Source organism: Ostrea edulis, chromosome 4 (assembly GCF_947568905.1).
Source record: "Ostrea edulis chromosome 4, xbOstEdul1.1, whole genome shotgun sequence".
Taxonomy (NCBI): domain Eukaryota; kingdom Metazoa; phylum Mollusca; class Bivalvia; order Ostreida; family Ostreidae; genus Ostrea; species Ostrea edulis.
In genome coordinates, this window is record NC_079167.1 from 85,270,488 (window position 1) to 85,289,440 (window position 18,953).

The 18,953-nt window shown below is 33.5% G+C and overlaps 2 protein-coding genes across 3 annotated transcripts in view; one reads left to right on the forward strand and one right to left on the reverse strand.

Moving 5' to 3' along the window:
• Positions 1-651: 651 nt before the first annotated feature.
• Positions 652-13,713, reverse strand: LOC125667907 (tax1-binding protein 3 homolog). The gene is made up of 4 exons (XM_048901586.2): positions 13,548-13,713; positions 8,135-8,287; positions 6,774-6,851; positions 652-3,490 (listed from the first exon to the last, which is right to left on the reverse strand). Exons 1-4 carry the CDS (start codon positions 13,587-13,589, stop codon positions 3,296-3,298), a joined length of 468 nt encoding a protein of 155 aa, XP_048757543.1. The 5' UTR covers positions 13,590-13,713; the 3' UTR covers positions 652-3,295.
• Positions 13,714-13,823: 110 nt separating this feature from the next.
• LOC125667899 (nucleoporin NDC1-like) overlaps positions 13,824-18,953 on the forward strand; it is a 25,382-nt gene continuing 20,252 nt past the window's right edge. The window contains exon 1 of one of the 2 annotated variants that reach the window (XM_056164049.1): positions 13,824-13,994. In XM_056164049.1, coding sequence (XP_056020024.1) covers positions 13,959-13,994 — 36 coding nt within the window. In that variant the 5' untranslated portion in view covers positions 13,824-13,958. The remainder of the gene's footprint in view (positions 13,995-18,953) is intronic. The other variant, XM_048901577.2, reaches the window with a different exon arrangement.

The following is an 18,953-nucleotide window of genomic DNA, read 5'->3' on the forward strand; positions in this document are numbered from 1 at the left end:
TATTGACCTCACTGATTGTATTTCTCTGCATTGCATATCCACTAACCATTGGAATGAAAAGCAAACAATGTTTTAATCAATGTGCTCTGTAGTCCAATTTATCAACTTTATCCCTTTCTTTTGGAATTCGAATTGGAAAAAGATGGATTTAAATAAAATTTCAAAAATAGTGAGAGTAGGGCAAACATGGACTTCTGGACACACCAGAGGTGGTATCAGGTGCCTAGGAGGAGTAAGCATCCCCCTATTGACTGGTCCCACCTGCCATGAGCCTTCTATCTTGATCAGTTAAAAGGAGTAATCTGTAGTCAAAATCAGGATGAAAACAGCTTAAACATTGGTATAAAACACATCAAACAATATTCCACCTAATAACAGATTGTTAACAATTTACAAAATGCTGACTTTCATTGAAACTGTTTAAACCCATGTAACATCAACCTATTTGTCAGTAGCCTGCCTCAGTTTAAAAATTTATCATAAGCAAAACATGCTCTCACATATGGAATTGGATGAGGTATATGAACACTATAGGCAAGTAATAATGCAGGTTTTATATAAGAATAATTTATTTACTCTGATTTACAACCTGTTCATTCAGAAAGTCAGCATTTCAAATTTTCTTGGAATAAAGATGACAAACAAGAAAAATGTCCAAAGATTATAATCCTTTATCTTTGATGACATAAGGGAAATAAATCAAATAAAGAGATGGACGTAGTACTTAACACTTCAAACATATACACATTTCTTTAATTTTTTGTCTAATCCGTGGAAAAAAAACCACCTGAAAAATCAATAATTCTAAAGTTGAGCAACTTGTTACATAACCCAATTAGTTATTCTCATCAATTTGATAACATATATGTTCAATATAATTTTTCAGACAACACATATGTTCAATATAACTTTTCCGACAACACGTATGTTCAATATAACTTTTCTGACAACACACATGTTCAATATTAACTTTTTCTCTTTGTACCAATGAAAATTATTTCAATCACATAGTAAATATATTCCACAAAATATTTTACAAAATCATGGTCCCCAAACTGAGACTAGCAGTGCAACTCCCTTTACAAAAAATCACAGATGAATTTATTGAATTATGCTGTCTTGTAGAGATGTCATCATTACTTTCTTTGCGATTTTTCCAGAATACAATTTGCTTTCATACACATATTTCCACAATCTGAATATTGTACGAGTACAAAAATGTACAAACTATCTGCAAAAATTTACCTATATTCAGTGTTGGACATTTACACAAAGGGAAAGAGAACATTATGTAATCCCCGTTAAAAATGAAAATGGAATTTGCAACAATACTAAATGATGTCATGGTTATATTGATGCCTAGTGTTTGTCAAGATTTTAAAAATCCATCCTGCAAAACTTTCCTCCATCATCTTAACCTTCAGTAAAGTTTTATTTGTAGCATTTAGTAGGATATAATTAAAGGGGGGGGGGGGGGGGGGGGGAGGAGGTAGCAGACACAAACAATAAGACTTATAAATCAAATATCATACCTAAATGGTTTGTGATTTGTATATTTCCCCTTAAAATTGGCATAAATGTGACCTATGTACACTTTTTCTTTGTACAATTGTTCTTTTATATGCAAATGTCTTCTTGCTTCAAACAGTTGTCTTGCATTAGTTTTGGGAGGTTATGAGATGACGGTAAAATTGTCTATTCAAAGTAAAAATAAAATCTCCATCGGATCAACCATGACAAAGGAAGCAAAACAACTTCAAATTGTACACCTGTTATTCTACATGACAACTTTTTTTTCACAATTTACCAATGATGAACTGGTCTGTAGTTACTAATTTTCGCATCAGAGATTATCTTAAATACAAGAAACATTAAAGGACTGGTTCGCACCATGAAATATTTGCACCGTTGAAGTTCTCATGTAAATTTCTCACATGCAAATAAAAGCTGGTTTACATTAACCTCATTTAGAGAAGAAAAAACAACAGAGAAGAAAATTTGTAGATCATATCATACTCATGTAATGCAAATCGTGTTATACCAGACCTTGTCCAAAAAATAGCCGCACGACAGCTCCCAAACTCACACAAACACCCAACCCCAATCCCTGTCATTTATGAATGCATAAATATATGCTGGTTATGCCACATGAGACATTTAAAAAAAAAACAACTCAGAATCACTACACGAGTTTCAATCCTCCTAAAGCCTCCTAAACATGACGACTTTATAATTATTTTAAAATTCCTGACAAAACAAAATGTATACATCACTATTTTTTTTAATCTGAGACCAGATTTCTGTACTGTAATGAAGACTGGAGCAGCGTAAATCTACACAATACGATAAATTTACGCAGACATTGATAATACGAGTTTTCTGGTCTTAACGTTACAAAATACAGGTAATGTTATCACAAACATGAGGATACTGACCTTCACTCTACATTACTGCACAGACAGGTCAGATTGTTCATCACAGCCATCATGCATTGTAGTACTATTGTAATCCGAAGAGCTCAATAGACACAACCCAGAATGTATTACAACCCAAGTTTTACATTCCTGATTTCTCCATACTGTCAATAATCTCTGTGAACAAATTCTGTGTGATCATATTAGACAAATTCAAACAGACGGGTCAGACGTCCACCTCCAAGGGAGAAAAACCAAGGCCCAAATATCACACAGCAGACTGTCAAAATATATTTCACAAGTTCGGTGTGCCTATACAGTGCTGTTTGAATAATTACAACCACAAAAATTATAACAATGACAATTTTTCAAATTGAATGATAAAAATCTTACAAACAAACATGTATACATATGTCTAGATACAAATCAATCTCCAAAAATATACTTGCTGTCAAATACAATGTAATCCTATTTCATTATATGAAATAAAATTTATCATCTAAAATTAAATTCAATGATACTGTGCCAGAATCCACAACATTCTGAAAAATAATCAGCACACATTTTAACAACACAGATTGCGTACATGGTCGGAATAAAACTAAAAAAAAATACAGGTTATAAATGCACACCCAAATGTTGTAACGTAGAGATTTACATACAGAAGCTAAACGTCACTACAATGATATGTATATCTACAGTCTCTAATCACTAAATGATAGGGTTTAGCCCTCAGTGACTGAATATTAATCTCCATCATCTCTGAAGTATTTCGCTAGTCAGTTTATATAGCTGACACAGGATCTGTAGCAGCAAACCTTACACACTGCTACTGATGACAAGATGCTGGCAGTTGTCTAACGATCTGTGGTTGCAGTCAGCTATGATAGTCTAGCATTGGGCTGATATTGCATAGAATAATTGTCCTGACTGTACGACTGGAACTGAGGCTGACCATCACCTGAGGCTATTGCTGGTACACCTTTACGATACACTAACATATTTAAAACCGGTTTTCGTTGAATGTATTCCACCGCCTTTCTGTGGGTGACCACCGTGAAGTCATGTCCATTGACCTGAAATGAAGCAATCGCTGAAATTTCAATTTTGTCATATTTTCCAATTTCTAAGAAAGTCCCTGCTACAGCTATATGATATTTTAAGTGCAAGTATTGATACAGTTAAATGATATTTTGTGTGACAGTATTGATACAGTTAAATGATATTTTGTGTGACAGTATTGATACAGTTAAATGATATTTCTGTGTGACAGTATTGATACAGTTAAATGATATTTTGTGTGACAGTATTGATACAGTTAAATGATATTTTGTTTGACAGTATTGATACAGTTAAATATTTTGTGTGACAGTATTAATACAGTAAAATGATATTTTGTGTGACAGTATTGATACAATTAAATGATATTTCTGTGTGACAGTATTGATACAGTTAAATATTTTGTGTGACAGTATTAATACAGTAAAATGATATTTTGTGTGACAGTATTGATACAGATAAATGATATTTTGTTTGACAGTATTGATACAGTTAAATGATATTTCTGTGTGACAGTATTGATACAGTTAAATGATATTTTGTGTGACAGTATTGATACAGATAAATAATATTTCTGTGTGACAATATTGATACAGTTAAATGATATTTTGTGTGACAGTATTAATACAGTTAAATGATATTTTGTGTGACAGTATTAATACAGTTAAATGATATTTTTTGTGACAGTATTAATACAGTTAAATGATATTTTGTGTGACAGTATTAATACAGTTAAATGATATTTTGTGTGACAATATTGATGCAGTTAAATGATATTTTGTGTGACAGTATTGATGCAGTTAAATGATATTTTGTGTGACAGTATTGATACAGTTAAATGATATTTTGTGTGACAGTATTAATACAGTTAAATGATATTTTGTGTGACAGTATTGATAAAGTTAAATGATATTTCTGTGTGACAGTATTAATACAGTTAAATGATATTTTGTGTGACAGTATTGATACAGTTAAATGATATTTTGTGTGACAGTATTGATACAATTAAATGATATTTTGTGTGACAGTATTGATACAGTTAAATGATATTTTGTGTGACAGTATTGATACCGTTAAATGATATTTTGTGTGACAGTATTAATACAGTTAAATGATATTTTGTGTGACAGTATTGATACCGTTAAATGATATTTTGTGTGACAGTATTAATACAGTAAAATGATATTTCTGTGTGACAGTATTGATACAGTTAAATGATATTTCTGTGTGACTGTATTAATACAGTTAAATGATATTTTGTGTGACAGTATTAATACAGTTAAATGATATTTTGTGTGACAGTATTGATACAGTTAAATGATATTTTGTGTGACAGTATTGATACCGTTAAATGATATTTTGTGTGACAGTATTGATACCGTTAAATGATATTTCTGTGTGACAGTATTGATACCATTAAATGATATTTTGTGTGACAGTATTGATACAGTTAAATGATATTTCTGTGTGACAGTATTGATACAGTTAAATGATATTTTGTGACAGTATTGATACAGTTAAGGTGGGTCCTTAGTCCTGGATTTTTGGGGTTTAGGTAGCAATTTTTTGTTTGGAATCAATAAATTAACATTCAGAGTAATGAAAAAAGGCAAAACATTTAAGGATTTCCATACTAATTTTCATTACATACACCACTAAAGTCATGTACCCCGATGTAGATTTTTATTAAATTCATTGGAAACGGTTATTTGTTGTAATTTTAATATAAAAACAACAAAATATATTTTGAATTGCATTTATTTATCGGGAAACATGTCAATAACTAAAACACATGTCATTTTCAATATGTTCATCAAGTTTTAGAATAATATGTGCAAAATTATTGAATTAGCGTTATTCTCCAAAATGTTAAAAAACAAACAAATGTGGGCGCATTTTCCTTATAGCATGGATTACATATCATTTTTTCTGTTTATATTAGTAGAGTTACATCTGTTATAGTTATTTATGGAAAAAAATCCATACCTTTCCTTAATAATTTCAAATCTATAGCTTCCAGATTATGTATACCCCCATAAAAATCTGAAATCTTGCACCATACAGCTGAGCTATTTAAAATCACTCGAGAATAAAATTTTATGTAATTTCATGAAAAGACACAGATAATGATTCCTTATCACCTTGGTAAAATGTTTGTCAAAAATAAAGAAAATCTATCGCATTATGGACTTGATAAATAATCTAATGAAAACAGAGTTATTGTCCTTGGATTCAATATTTTGAAACACATCATTGACTAATCAAATATAACTAAGACTTTAAAAATACTTTATGGCTAACAAGATTTTTTACAATAACTATTGAAAAAGATTCCAACAAAATTTATGTTCCTGTCATTAAATCATTGACTTTGCAAAATCCTATGACGTCACAGGAGTGTGGAACTACGTTAAATGATATTTTGTGTGACAGTATTAATACAGTTAAATGATATTTCTGTGTGACAGTATTGATACATTAAATGATATTCTGTGTGACAGTATTGATACAGTTAAATGATATTTTGTGACAGTATTGATACAGTTAAATGATATTTTGTGTGACAGTATTGATACAGATAAATGATATTTTGTGTGACAGTATTGATACAGTTAAATGATATTTTGTGTGACAGTATTGATACAGTTAAATGATATTCTGTGTGACAGTATTGATACAGTTAAATGATATTTTGTGTGACAGTATTGATACAGTTAAATGATATTTCTGTGTGACAGTATTAATACAGTTAAATGATATTTTGTGTGACAGTATTGATACAGTTAAATGATATTTTGTGTGACAGTATTGATACAGTTAAATGATATTTTGTGTGACAGTATTGATACAGTTAAATGATATTTCTGTGTGACAGTATTGATACAGTTAAATGATATTTCTGTGTGACAGTATTGATACAGTTAAATATTTTGTGTGACAGTATTGATACAGTTAAATGATATTTCTGTGTGACAGTATTGATACAGTTAAATGATATTTTGTGTGACAGTATTGATACAGTTAAATGATATTTCTGTGTGACAGTATTGATACAGTTAAATGATATTTTGTGTGACAGTATTGATACAGTTAAATGATATTTCTGTGTGACAGTATTGATACAGTTAAATGATATTTCTGTGTGACAGTATTGATACAGATAAATGATATTTCTGTGTGACAGTATTGATACAGATAAATGATATTTTACATGATAATATTCAATATCACTCCTTTCTATCTGAAAAAATTGAAGCGTGTTTGTACTGAAATTTTATCCTTGAGATATTTCATATTTACCTGTAGAATTTTATCGTGAATCTGTAAACCGCATCTCTCTGCAGGCCCGCCCTCGTGTATGTAGGTCACATAAACACCCTTCAATGTAATAACTTTCCATAAAAATCATTCATTTTTAACTTGTAAGTACCAGTTCTATGAAAGCACTAAAATATTCTTATATACAGCAAATAAAAAAAGTTGTGACCTACAAAAATATTTCTTCTTTGTTTTTTATTAATGACCTTAATTAAATGACAATGTTGCACACCTGATGTGTATGAAAATAATGCCCTGTTCACATGGTTGCGCTTTAAATTTTACTTTGCATTAAATTTAATGCAAAGTAAAATAATGCACATTAAACTAATTCAAATTAAAAAACCGTTCACATGGCGGTAATGCGAAGTAAACTAAGGTGTATTAAATTCATATGCGTTTCCAAATTAACAGGAAGTAAAAGAAATGCAACTAAATAAATGAAAAAATCATTTTTCAAATATGACTGGTGAGTCCTTTGATTTTTTTGTAAAATGACTTCCAGGCTCTATGTAATACAATGAAAATAAAGGAAAACACACACAATTTTCTGAATCCCGTATACATGTTTGTGCCTATAAGTTCTCGAGTTTGATATTTCCTCTGACCAGCTTTCAATCAAGGCAATTGTTTCTTTCAAGGATCCAGTTACAACTCTGAATGTCTCTTTCAAATTCACCATTATACTGACTAATGTAATAACCTGATTGTTACGGACTGCGTATTATAAGTCTACTAAGACATACATATACATATATACATGTAGTTATACTGTTTTTATTTTCATTAAATGAATGACCTAATTATGTTGCCTGTGGATTAGCCGAGGTGCGGTAATCGGCACCTGACAATAAATGACATCATTATGTTTCCCGTGGATTAGCCGAGGTCATTATGTTGCCTATGGATTAGCGGAGGTGCGGTAATCGGTACCTGACAAAAAATGTCATCATTATGTTTCCTGTGAATTAGCTGAGGTGCAGTCGTCGGTACCTGACAATAAATGACATCATTATGTTGCCTGTAGATTAGCCAAGATGTGGTAATCGGTACCTGACAATAAATGCCATCATTATGTTGCCAGTACATTAGCCAAGGTGTGGTCGTCAGTTCCTGACAATAAATGTCATCATTATGTTTCCTGTAGATTAGCTGAGGTGTGGTCGTAGGTACCTGACAATAAATGTCATCATTATGTTTCCTGTGGATTAGCCGAGGTCATTATGTTGCCTGTGGATTAGCGGAGGTGCGGTAATCGGTTCCTGACAATAAATGTCATCATTATGTTTCCCGTAGATTAGCTGAGGTGTGGTCGTCGGTACCTGACAATAAATGACCAGTACCTTGTCTGGATATCCCTGAGGACTCCTTGTGTTGTCCTGATCAATACCCCCGCCAATACGGAACCCACATTTGTACTTCTGTTTACCGTCTGGTCCAGAAATAGGATTACCCAATCCATCAACTTCTGGTTCTTTCTCAAGAACGAGTGGGATCTAAAAATATCAGATCATCTCTATAAATCAGAAATTCAAATACTTTATTGACGAAGAACATTCACAAAACAATGATTACGCCATCATTGCAAACCACAGGTTAATGTTTCTATTGTGGAATAGAATGGAAACAATACCCATGGTTTGTGACGATATTATTACACATGATGAATACAAATTACACACACATGTAAAATGAGACCCATAGGCCTAAACAGTAACCCGAGTATTGCTTAACAACTAATTCAGATTAGAAGAGTTGCATGTCGATTATATATAACAAGTGCATCTTCCTAACTCCGAGTGCATGATGTCATCAGTGGCTTTTTTGTGATCTAAAGATAACTTTTTCCAATATTTCCTTCTGACAAAATTATGCCCTGGACAAATATTTTTCTTTTATCTATAACCTTGATATTGACCAAATCACCATATTTCCAATTCGAGGCCACAACATACAGTCAAGTCATAAGCAACCCTTTTACCAAATATGAGTTTCTACTGTCTCTTAATTACAAAGTTATGGTCTTGAAGTGCTTGAACATATATTCTAACATTTCAACCAGTGACTTTGACCTTTATCAAATGACCCTAATTCAAGATCATGACACACGGTCTGATCATAAGCAACTTTAATTTTCCATGCAAAGTTATGAACTTCTACTATGATCCTTCCTTTGCAACATTATGTCACAGACAAATGTTTTTTAACTTTTTTTGTGACCTTGACCTTACTAAAATGATCTTGATTCTGGGTCACAACAAAACCTTAGCGTCAAAAGCAACCTATGTGCCAAGAATGGGCCTTAATATATCTACTACAATGTTGTGGCCCATATAAATTTTTCTTCTTTTTTATTAAATGATCTCAACCGTATGACCTTGTTGTTTCAGGGTCACGACACATTATCTCATAATAAGCAATCTTCGAGACAAAATGATCTCCTAATGTCCGTTGTTTGTTTGTTTACAGGTTCATCAGCATTGTAAATCTTTAACTACTATAAGTTCGTTAAGATCGCGGGTTCGAGTCCAGCAGGGGTTTTAATTTTTTTTCAGATTGCTTTCCACTAAAACTGCATTTTTTGACTAAATGAAGTAAATTTGAAAGTTTTCAATTTCATATCCTCAATGAACATATCTTCCACTTTTCATCCATATAAAATTTCTCTAGTGTAGCATAACTCCTTAACATTTTTTTTACAAAAAATTTAATTCCATGCTCAATTCCATTTAATTATATCACTTTGCTCATATAAATGACATGCAAAATAAACAGTTCATTTAAGTTTATGTAACTTAGTATGAGATTTAATGCAGTCATTGTTTCGCAGTGAGTCATGGCAGTGGTTGGAATTGTTTATTTGGACAGTTGAATGGCATCATTGTTCATTTATACTCTGAAGCTAGTGTGGAATTTTTTCCCCCATTGTGGTCTTCATGCTTTTCAACATTGTTTTTGCACTCGGTACAGAAATTGAGACCATGCATATTGATCCTTCTACTTTTACGTTCTCATCCTGTCATTTATTTGGAGCCATGTGGTTGACATTTCCCACGGCTGATTTTGTCTCCAATGTAATCAACTGAGTTATTCTCCTTGCTCGATGCTGGTTAGATATTTTGCTATGTAGGGGGATAAAACCTTACAGCTGATTAACAACTCCTTCATGCATTGAATCAAAGGTCATGCATGAAACTTTATAATGTAATATGTTAATAATATGAGAAAAATAAGGTTTTCCAATGCAAAATATTTGCAAGAATTACTCATTTTATTGCAAATTGAAGACATTTTTTAATTGGTAGGTGGGACATTGGATCAAATTTGGTAAACTTCCTCTTTACAAAATTAAAGTTAAGAGACCCAGTCTGTTGGTTGTGTAAAGTAGGAAGTATGAGGGGGGAGTCTCCATTTGTCCTTTGTTGATCCTGTACCCGAGTATCACAGGTGACTTCACAATCATGAATATGTGATATGAAGTGTATCACAATTATAGTTTTTGAACTTTGACCACTTTTCATTTCTTAGTTTTCTGCTATTCATGTTGTAGTGGAAGTACATTTAGTATCATTTTCAAGATAAAAATTACAAGACCTACTGTATCAACACGTAGCTCATTAACAAATGAAGATCACTAGAATAAGGGTTAACAACACTTTTAAACTTAAGCCACACTCACAATCATCCCAGATGAAGACAAATATAACTTACGTCATACTGACGATACCCTACAGCGGCAGGGTAACATGTATCATACATACCTGTGATCAATACGATAGATATATTGCTGTATTGTTATACCCTTCATGAATTATCTCAAATCAGTCTTAACGAAAACTTGGTGGTCTGAAGACTGAGGCCAGGGAATTTTACGGTAGGGTCAGTGAAAATATAAAAAAATCAGAAAGTCCGATGGGATTGTAGACATTTTGTAAGTCACATTATATATAATGTTGGATTTAGCTATTCTAAACATCTTATTTGCTTAAATTTACCATCAAAATAAAAATAAATCAATAAATAGCTCATAAAGTAAGTGTTTGGACATCGTGGTTTATATTTTTAAAGTAAAGAACGATAACTATACTTGTAATTGTCAAGATAATTTGTACTTTGATCACTTGGATATGAAACAACAAAATGGCCGCTTTCTGTATCACACTGTACACTGGTAAACGGGTAATTGCTGCTTTATTGCATTGTCCAATTAAAACAAACTTCGTCAATTGCAGTTATCTCTGACTTTATGCAATTTCTATAGTTTTTAGAATTAATCAATCATTTACATTTGATGTTGGTAGAGAAGGCTACTTCCTAAGGTGCACTCGTGCTGTTTTCATGTTTGTGAAATATACGTGAATTTGTAGTCTTGTTGTTTGCGGACGAAGAGAAGAGAGAGAGAAAATACTGTGTACGGGTTGCTTTACTGGTATCGACAGAAAGGATGTCTTAGGGTGGGTATGAGTAATAATCATATTTGATAAAGTTTCAGTAAATTAATAGTACAATTTTACAATGCATTCCACCATAATGTATGTGATCAACATGTACAATGAAAATTGGGGGGGGGGGGGGGGGGGGGCAGTAAATTTAACTGTGGGTCAGTAAATTTAGACAGTTCACTGGTCTGACTGGCCAGCAAGTTTTAAATGTTTTCGTGAAGACTGCTCAATTTAATTTGTGAATTCGCCTCACGTCGTCTCTTGCACATCTATCCACAGGGGCTCGTCACGAAATTTTTGTCTTATTAAAATTTGACATCGTCTATTCTATATTTACACAAGGGAGGAATACGGAATCCCAAAATTCGCCAAATAAAATTTTCATTCGTCTCCTTTTTATATTTCAAGGACGTTAAATATTACGATCCCGGTCTCGATCGATCGAGGAAAGATCATAGCTTGTAAAAATACCTAATGTATGTTTGCACCGGCAATAGATATCAAGAAGCAATGCATTTTCTGTCGTTTTCGAACCACAGGAACTTTTCCTCAATCACCCAAAATAGAAAACGCATTCTTATTGGTCAATTCAATTGTACACCAAACCCGAGTTCAAAGGCCTATCGGTCCCCTGAGTATCATATGCCATACATAGACCTAGTCTAGGTCACCTACACGTTTGTCAATGCAGTGTTCTACGAGACAAACGTCTAGGAGCACTCTACGATAAACATTTACACTCCATAACGAGGCTTATCCGAATTCTGATAAAGCAGCTGGTTGGCTGATGCATAACGATGACGGACGCAGTCGAACAGAAGATAAACAAAGTTTTATCAGATTTAAAAATCGAATTCTCGCTGAAACCTTTACAGAAAGAGTGTTTACTTAAATTAGCACATAGGTCAGACGTGTTGGCAGTATTACCAACAGGCTATGGGGAATCGCTATTGTATACGATTCTACCGCAATTAATGTTTGAAGAAGACCTGCATAGTAATACTAGTTCTCGTGAAGTCAGCATAATTCTGGTCATATCGTCACTGGTTTCTCTAATGAAGGACCAAGTTTCGAACTTGCAAAAACACAACGTTTGCTTTCTTTAGAACAAGCGACACATAAACTGACATTTAGAACAACAGCTGTGGTCTTTGTTTCCTTCGGTGTTGCCATTTTCGTTTTTCGATAGCGCCCCCTCGCGGTGTAATATTTTTAAATAGAATGCTCCAAGGCGTTTGAGTGGGAAGTCAAACGGCTTGCGTGACCTTGGCTATACATAGACCATGTATTTAGCTTTTCTCACACAAGTTTGAGAGCAGAGAACATTTTTAAAGATTATTTCTTAATAGCGAGCGAAGATCGCGTCGCAAAGCGACGCAACGAGCTCGCTCCAATGATTACGCCATTGAGTCTCGTGATTTCCTCTTCATCAACTGAAAAATTATGGGGACTACCCATAATCATTGCCAACCCCATAGATAAAACAAATAAATAGTTTGGAAAGTACCACAAATGATTTTAAATTCCAAACAAGCTTTCCCATACCTTTGTACATTTTGTTGTGGATAATTGATTGGTTTGGAAGAAAAAAAATATCGCAGCTAATGATGACGTCACAATGCACTGCTTACATCAACCACGTTATATTTCCCGCGTTAAATGAAATGCCTAAAGTCGTGTTATAAGATGTCATGGGTCTTCGCTCGTCTCAACGGTCACACCGTATACATATTAAAAAAAATTCCCTATGCCTCCAACACCGGCGATCAAAACATTATGACCCGATAGTACAGCATAAGAGCGAATTGAATTGACCAATTAGAACGCGTCTCTATTTTGAGTGATTGATGAAAAGTTCCTGTGGTTCAAAAACGACAGAAAATGCATTGGTTCTTCATATTTATTGCCGGTGCAAACAGATGTTAGGTAATTTTTACAAACTATGATCTTTCCTTGATTGATCGAGATAGGGCCTCTTAGATTTAACGTACTCGAAATATAAAAAGGAGACAAATGAAAATTTGAGTTAGCGATTTTTGGGATTCTGGATTCCTCCCTTGTGTAAATATAGAATAGAAAGGGTCAATTCGTGACGAGCCCTTGTGCATCTATCAAGATCTAAATGAATTTAATATCGGCACCTACCACCAAGAATAATTCTAGCTTATGTTAAATGTAAAACATAAAACAGTTCTCAGAGTAAGAAAAAAAAAGAGTTCTTGGATCAGATATTGAAAGCATACATAACATCCATCTATCTCTAATTCTCATATGTAAATCAAGCATTGACTTTTAAAGCCCGGGTAAGACTTACGCTGAAGCACTCTAATGGATCGCCAGCCGTGTGACCTGTCATGCTGAACAGATTTCAAAAGACCTTTCTCTGTGTAAAAGAAGAAAAGCAAAATAAACACTATTTTCTTCGAAGATCTGAATGATGATTAGAATTTTAATTACTTCCGGAAATACATGCAACAGTGAATTTGAACGATGACTCATTCGAGGAATGACAACCATAAATTTCTATCTGATGTTTGGATGTAGCCAATATGGAATTGTCAATGGTCAGTGTTACATTTAATAAAACATACACATCTAATCTGAAGACCCTTTTATTACTTTTAGTTACCCAGAACTCCCTTTTGAGAGATTTGATAATCGACACATTAAAAGTACGAGTTGCTGAAAACCTGGCGCCATCTTCAAATATTATTAGAAGGAAAGCATGGACGGAACTATTGGTGATGTTTATAACAAAGAGGTAAATGGTGATTAGTAATGTGTAAACGGTTCAAGATGCTGCTACTTTGAATATTTATCTGTTGTGACCTGAACTGACTAAACAATAAACTGTCAACTACAGCCAGGTTCAAGGTAGAGAGAAAAGGACCTTGGCTGTGGTCTTTTTTCTTCTTCAAAGTTCAATATTTCCCAAAGCTTCAATGAATGAAGATTACTTGCCGGCATATGTATGACCTTGATAATATGTACACAATTTTCTTAAAAGTGAACAGTGTTTATAAAGGGATTTAAAAATATCAAATATATTCTGAACTGGGTGCACCTACATCCATGATCTGACATTGAATGGAGATCGGCAGATGCGAGTTGTTCTTTATAAATGTCAATCAGTGCTCGAGCTGGGCTTCGTCATTTTCGCCAATGGCGAATTTTTTTCAACCATGGCGAAAAAAAATTGAAAGTGGCAAAAATCCCTTTTTGCAATAAATTGTATTTTTAATCCTTTGTCAGTGGCACATTATCGCCTGTTTGTTTATGCAGTCAAAATCTGTTTATTCAGTCAATGCGTGCGACCGGAAATCTCGCGTCGCTCCAGTGCACACAGAGCTGGTCACAGCCTCAGGTAATTTATGCCTGCAAAAAAGTGGGTGATTATGTAATAAAGTACATCGGACAGCTGTTTACCCTGCTGTGGTCAATTGTTTAACATTTAAAGTCTTATTCATTATCGTGTTATCATCTCCACATTAATGTCAGTTCTTAACCAGAGAACCGACCGCTAATTAAATTGGTCGTATTATTGTGTATAATGTATATATGAATACATCAATTGTTTGTTTTTGCGACCAAGCTCGTTGATTACAAGATTTTAGTTCGAATATTTCATAAACAATACGGTCGGTCACCATTGATATGGACATAGCAGTTTTAATAAATAATTTTCTTTGAAGTTCGGTGCACAACAGTATAAAAATGCTAATCTCATAAGACTATGCACCCCATTCTATTTTGACACTAAACTTGTAGCTTCTGACCCTAGTCAGTCTAAAATTAAAAAAAATATCTATGATTGGCTTTACAGTCAACCCCACCTGCTCAAACATCTGATTGTGTCCAAATTGCAAAATCTTCCATACAAAAACAGAAATTTAATAGGGAATGGTTGAGATAAGACTCTAAATTGGGCTTGATGTTTTGTGACATCTGCATTTCGGGCAATGTACACAATTTTTTCACTGAGGGGTGTAGCATCATGAAGTTTATATTTATATGATTTATTATCTGAATTTTGATTTCCATAATAGAATTTATCAAACAAATCAACTTATCATTTCTGAAAGAAATGTTTAGGTATGGTAGCTGGATATGATTAAGTAATGTAACTGATTCAAAATGCTAAAATAAGTGTAATGAATAAAATAATAAATAATATGATGGAAATAATTGTAAAGCATGTGATATTAAATATTTGTGCCGCGCCACTCCCCGAAAAAGTGACGAAAGGGAATTCTGGTCCAGTGGGAGCACTGAATTTGTCAATTGATGTTATTATGCTTTCATTGATTTTTTACGCTGTGAAATGTAGATCAACATATTTTGCTGATTCCCTGTAAATGGTCATAAAATGACCAGCAGAAAAGTGTGCGAATTCAATGAACTGACACACAGCTAGTTGGAACACTTAACAGCCTTTTTTTATCTTATGGAAAGTTCTGATGTCTTCCAAATGGAGTAATGAATATTCATTATACAATTTAATTGCATCATACTCGAGCAGTCCTACATCACAAGTAAAAACATAACAATTAGGTTGTTATGTTTTTTCCCTCCAGGTTCTACTTGCCAATGTGACAACACGAAATATAGCTGCATAGCAAAAATAAAATCTTGACTCATCATAGAATGGTTAAGTCAATTTTAGTGAAATTGGTTGTTATGATTTTTTTAATGATTAAAGTATATATCATTATTGAGGGAGTCAGCAAGATTCTAGTTCGCTGAGAGCAAGTCTATTTCCCTGGGCTTCACCTCAGGAAATAGGTTTGCTCTCGGCCTCGGCTTCACCTAAGGAAAAAAAATTGATTACCTTTATAATACAACTCTTCATATAAACGAAATGATCTGTATTTTTACCAGTTTATGTATTTTTAACTTTTATGTCCATCAGATGGGACATTAAAGGGTGCCCTGTGTCAAGGATCACAACCTCCTTAACACACAAAAGACCATTTTCTTGATTTTTGAAAAAGAGTAGACTCACTGGGGGGCATCAGGGAAACTCGAACACTCACAACCAAACATATTTTTACAAAGTTTTGTACCGCATTGACTAGTGATGAAACGATTGTCGTCGATGATCGATTGTCGGTCGTTCAGAGACCTACGATGCTACTAATCGATTACAAAATAAAAGTCACCGACATTCTTTACCAAATAAAATCCGGAAATCACTTCAACGTTGTTCAAATTTTATTTTCTGTATGTCAAACCCGATCAAAAATAAGCAAAGAAAATGGCGGGAGATATGAAGGACAGTAACAACAATGACATTCAACAGTCAAATAAAGGAGCCTATCTCCGATATCTTTGATACATTGAAATTATAGATAAATTCCATTACTTGATATATTGGAATTCTGATTTATATACCAGTGAATAAATGAAACAAAGAAGAATTCAAATGTTGTTTCCATACATTTAATGATTCTGTTACATCTAATTTGAGGGGAAAACACTTAAATGCCAATTCCGATTATAATCAATTATTAATCGATTACATGTGTCCAATTATTACTGATAATCGATTGTGGTATTAGGTCCGATTGCCCATCACTAGCATTGACTAGAACATGCTGAATGTTTGTCTTACATTTGATATATTCTAACATATCACATGGTGGTTGTAACTGATAGACAGGGGATGCTTACTCCTCCTAGGCACCTCATCCCACCTCTGGGGTATCCAGGGGTCTATGTTTGCTTATAGGAGTTATGAGATTGATCACTATTTGTTATCTTCACCTTTCATACAACATAACTTTTATCACTATTATCAGAGCATCATGAGAATTATATAGATGTCTTTTCAGTCAGTCAATTAGTAGATAACATTGTAGCACAGTGGCTTATGTTCTATTGTTTTTTGCACCCAGAAAATTCAATGAAGATTTCATTGCCTATAACTATATATGTTTATTAATTAATACAGTGGAACCCCGTTATTACGTTTTCCATTTTGTCACGATAAAATAACGTAATACCGGGGGCAACGTAATAAACATTCCCAGTGAAATCCGTTAAAATTATCATTTGGAAATTGTATATCGTCCGTTGGTACTCCGTGAAGGGGTGTGTGAATATATCTTTACTGTTTCTTTGTTTAAAAGACTATGATACTTTGTTTTATTTACATCTTATCTTTAATGTCCGTAATTCTTCATGTTCTTATCCCTTTTCTTTATTTCGGTGTAGGATACATAAGGATGTTTTGATAAACGTTGCTTTTTCTGCATTCGTTTGGACCTCCATTTTGTTCAACTTTAAAACAATGCATTCATGTAAATTTCTCTCAATAACTCGTTCTGGTTCGTATTCAACATTCGTATTAAAAAAATAACAAAACATCGTTTTTATTAAGTTCTCTAATTACACAATACACAACACAATAAAAAAAAATCCCACCCAAAAAAACAACAAAACTATAGACACAGAACGCACATGATACCCAACACTTACACACTTCTCACCAACATAAACATGCACGGAGAACAATTTAAGTGCAATCCACATAAAAAAATATAATGATGCACGAAGATTTCATTTATAACGCTAAATGATGGCACTAAAATCACGTGCGCATCAAGGGATTTTAAAATATTCACTGAGGTAAATGCCGTGCACGAATCGGCCGATAGATTGGTGTATGTATGGACGAGATTTACGAACACCCAAGCTGCATGTCCAAACAACGAACAATTTTTTTAATTGAACACCTTTAGTCACCTATGTCCAAGCAGTTACCCAAGCGGTTGTAACATTGCTACGATAAATCTTGCCTTTCTTGTTTGGTACCAAAGCTGTCCGTGAATAGAGTTTTAATAGCGAAGGTAATCACACTATGCTGAACACGCAGGTGGTTGAGAAATTATTTCTTTGGTTATCAAAATATGAAAAATGAAGTAAATTTCATAGAGTACAATTTCTAAATGAACATTATTTAATTGTTTACCACTGGCTTCTATACAGGGTATTCACCTGTATTGATGTCGCTAGATCTATCGAAGCGTGATCAGTCAAGCGTCTCTAATCCCCAAACAGACCAGGAAATTTACGTGGTGACTGCCTCAGGCAGTCAAGGTGTCAATGGCTTATTATTTTGAGAATCACTATTGAATAATTAGGGGTTTATTACGTTTTTGTCGGAATTTTTACAACGTAATACCGAGTCCCGGCATTTTAGGACAACGTAATAACGAGGTCTATTTTATATAGGTTTGTTAAGAAATGGTTTTGTGCTTTGAAATTCCAACGTAATAAAGGGGAAACGTAATAACGGGGTTCCACTGTAGTATATATAATACAATCAACTCTTGATAAACCACCTTTTTGTTCTTTTGAATTTATGGCGTTATGACGAATTTGACAATGAATTGAATTACCACCATCTTGGGGAGAAAGAGTTATTTTTCTTGTATATGTAAGCGTTATCTTTCCTTTACGTACAAACTTAATGTAAAAATATCTCAGTAATTATTTTTCCAAATTTTCTAATATGATTAAAATAGTTTTATCAATAATAATTTTTCAAAACAATACACATACAAGACACATATACACAGTATGTTTCAACCTTGTCCAGTGTCGGTGTTTAGCTTACCACATGGCTGTTTCCTGGTAGGTGAACTGTCATTAACTGGACGAAGATCAACAAATATTTTGTAGCCAAAATATTATCCATTGTCCTCCTTTTTTTGGACTT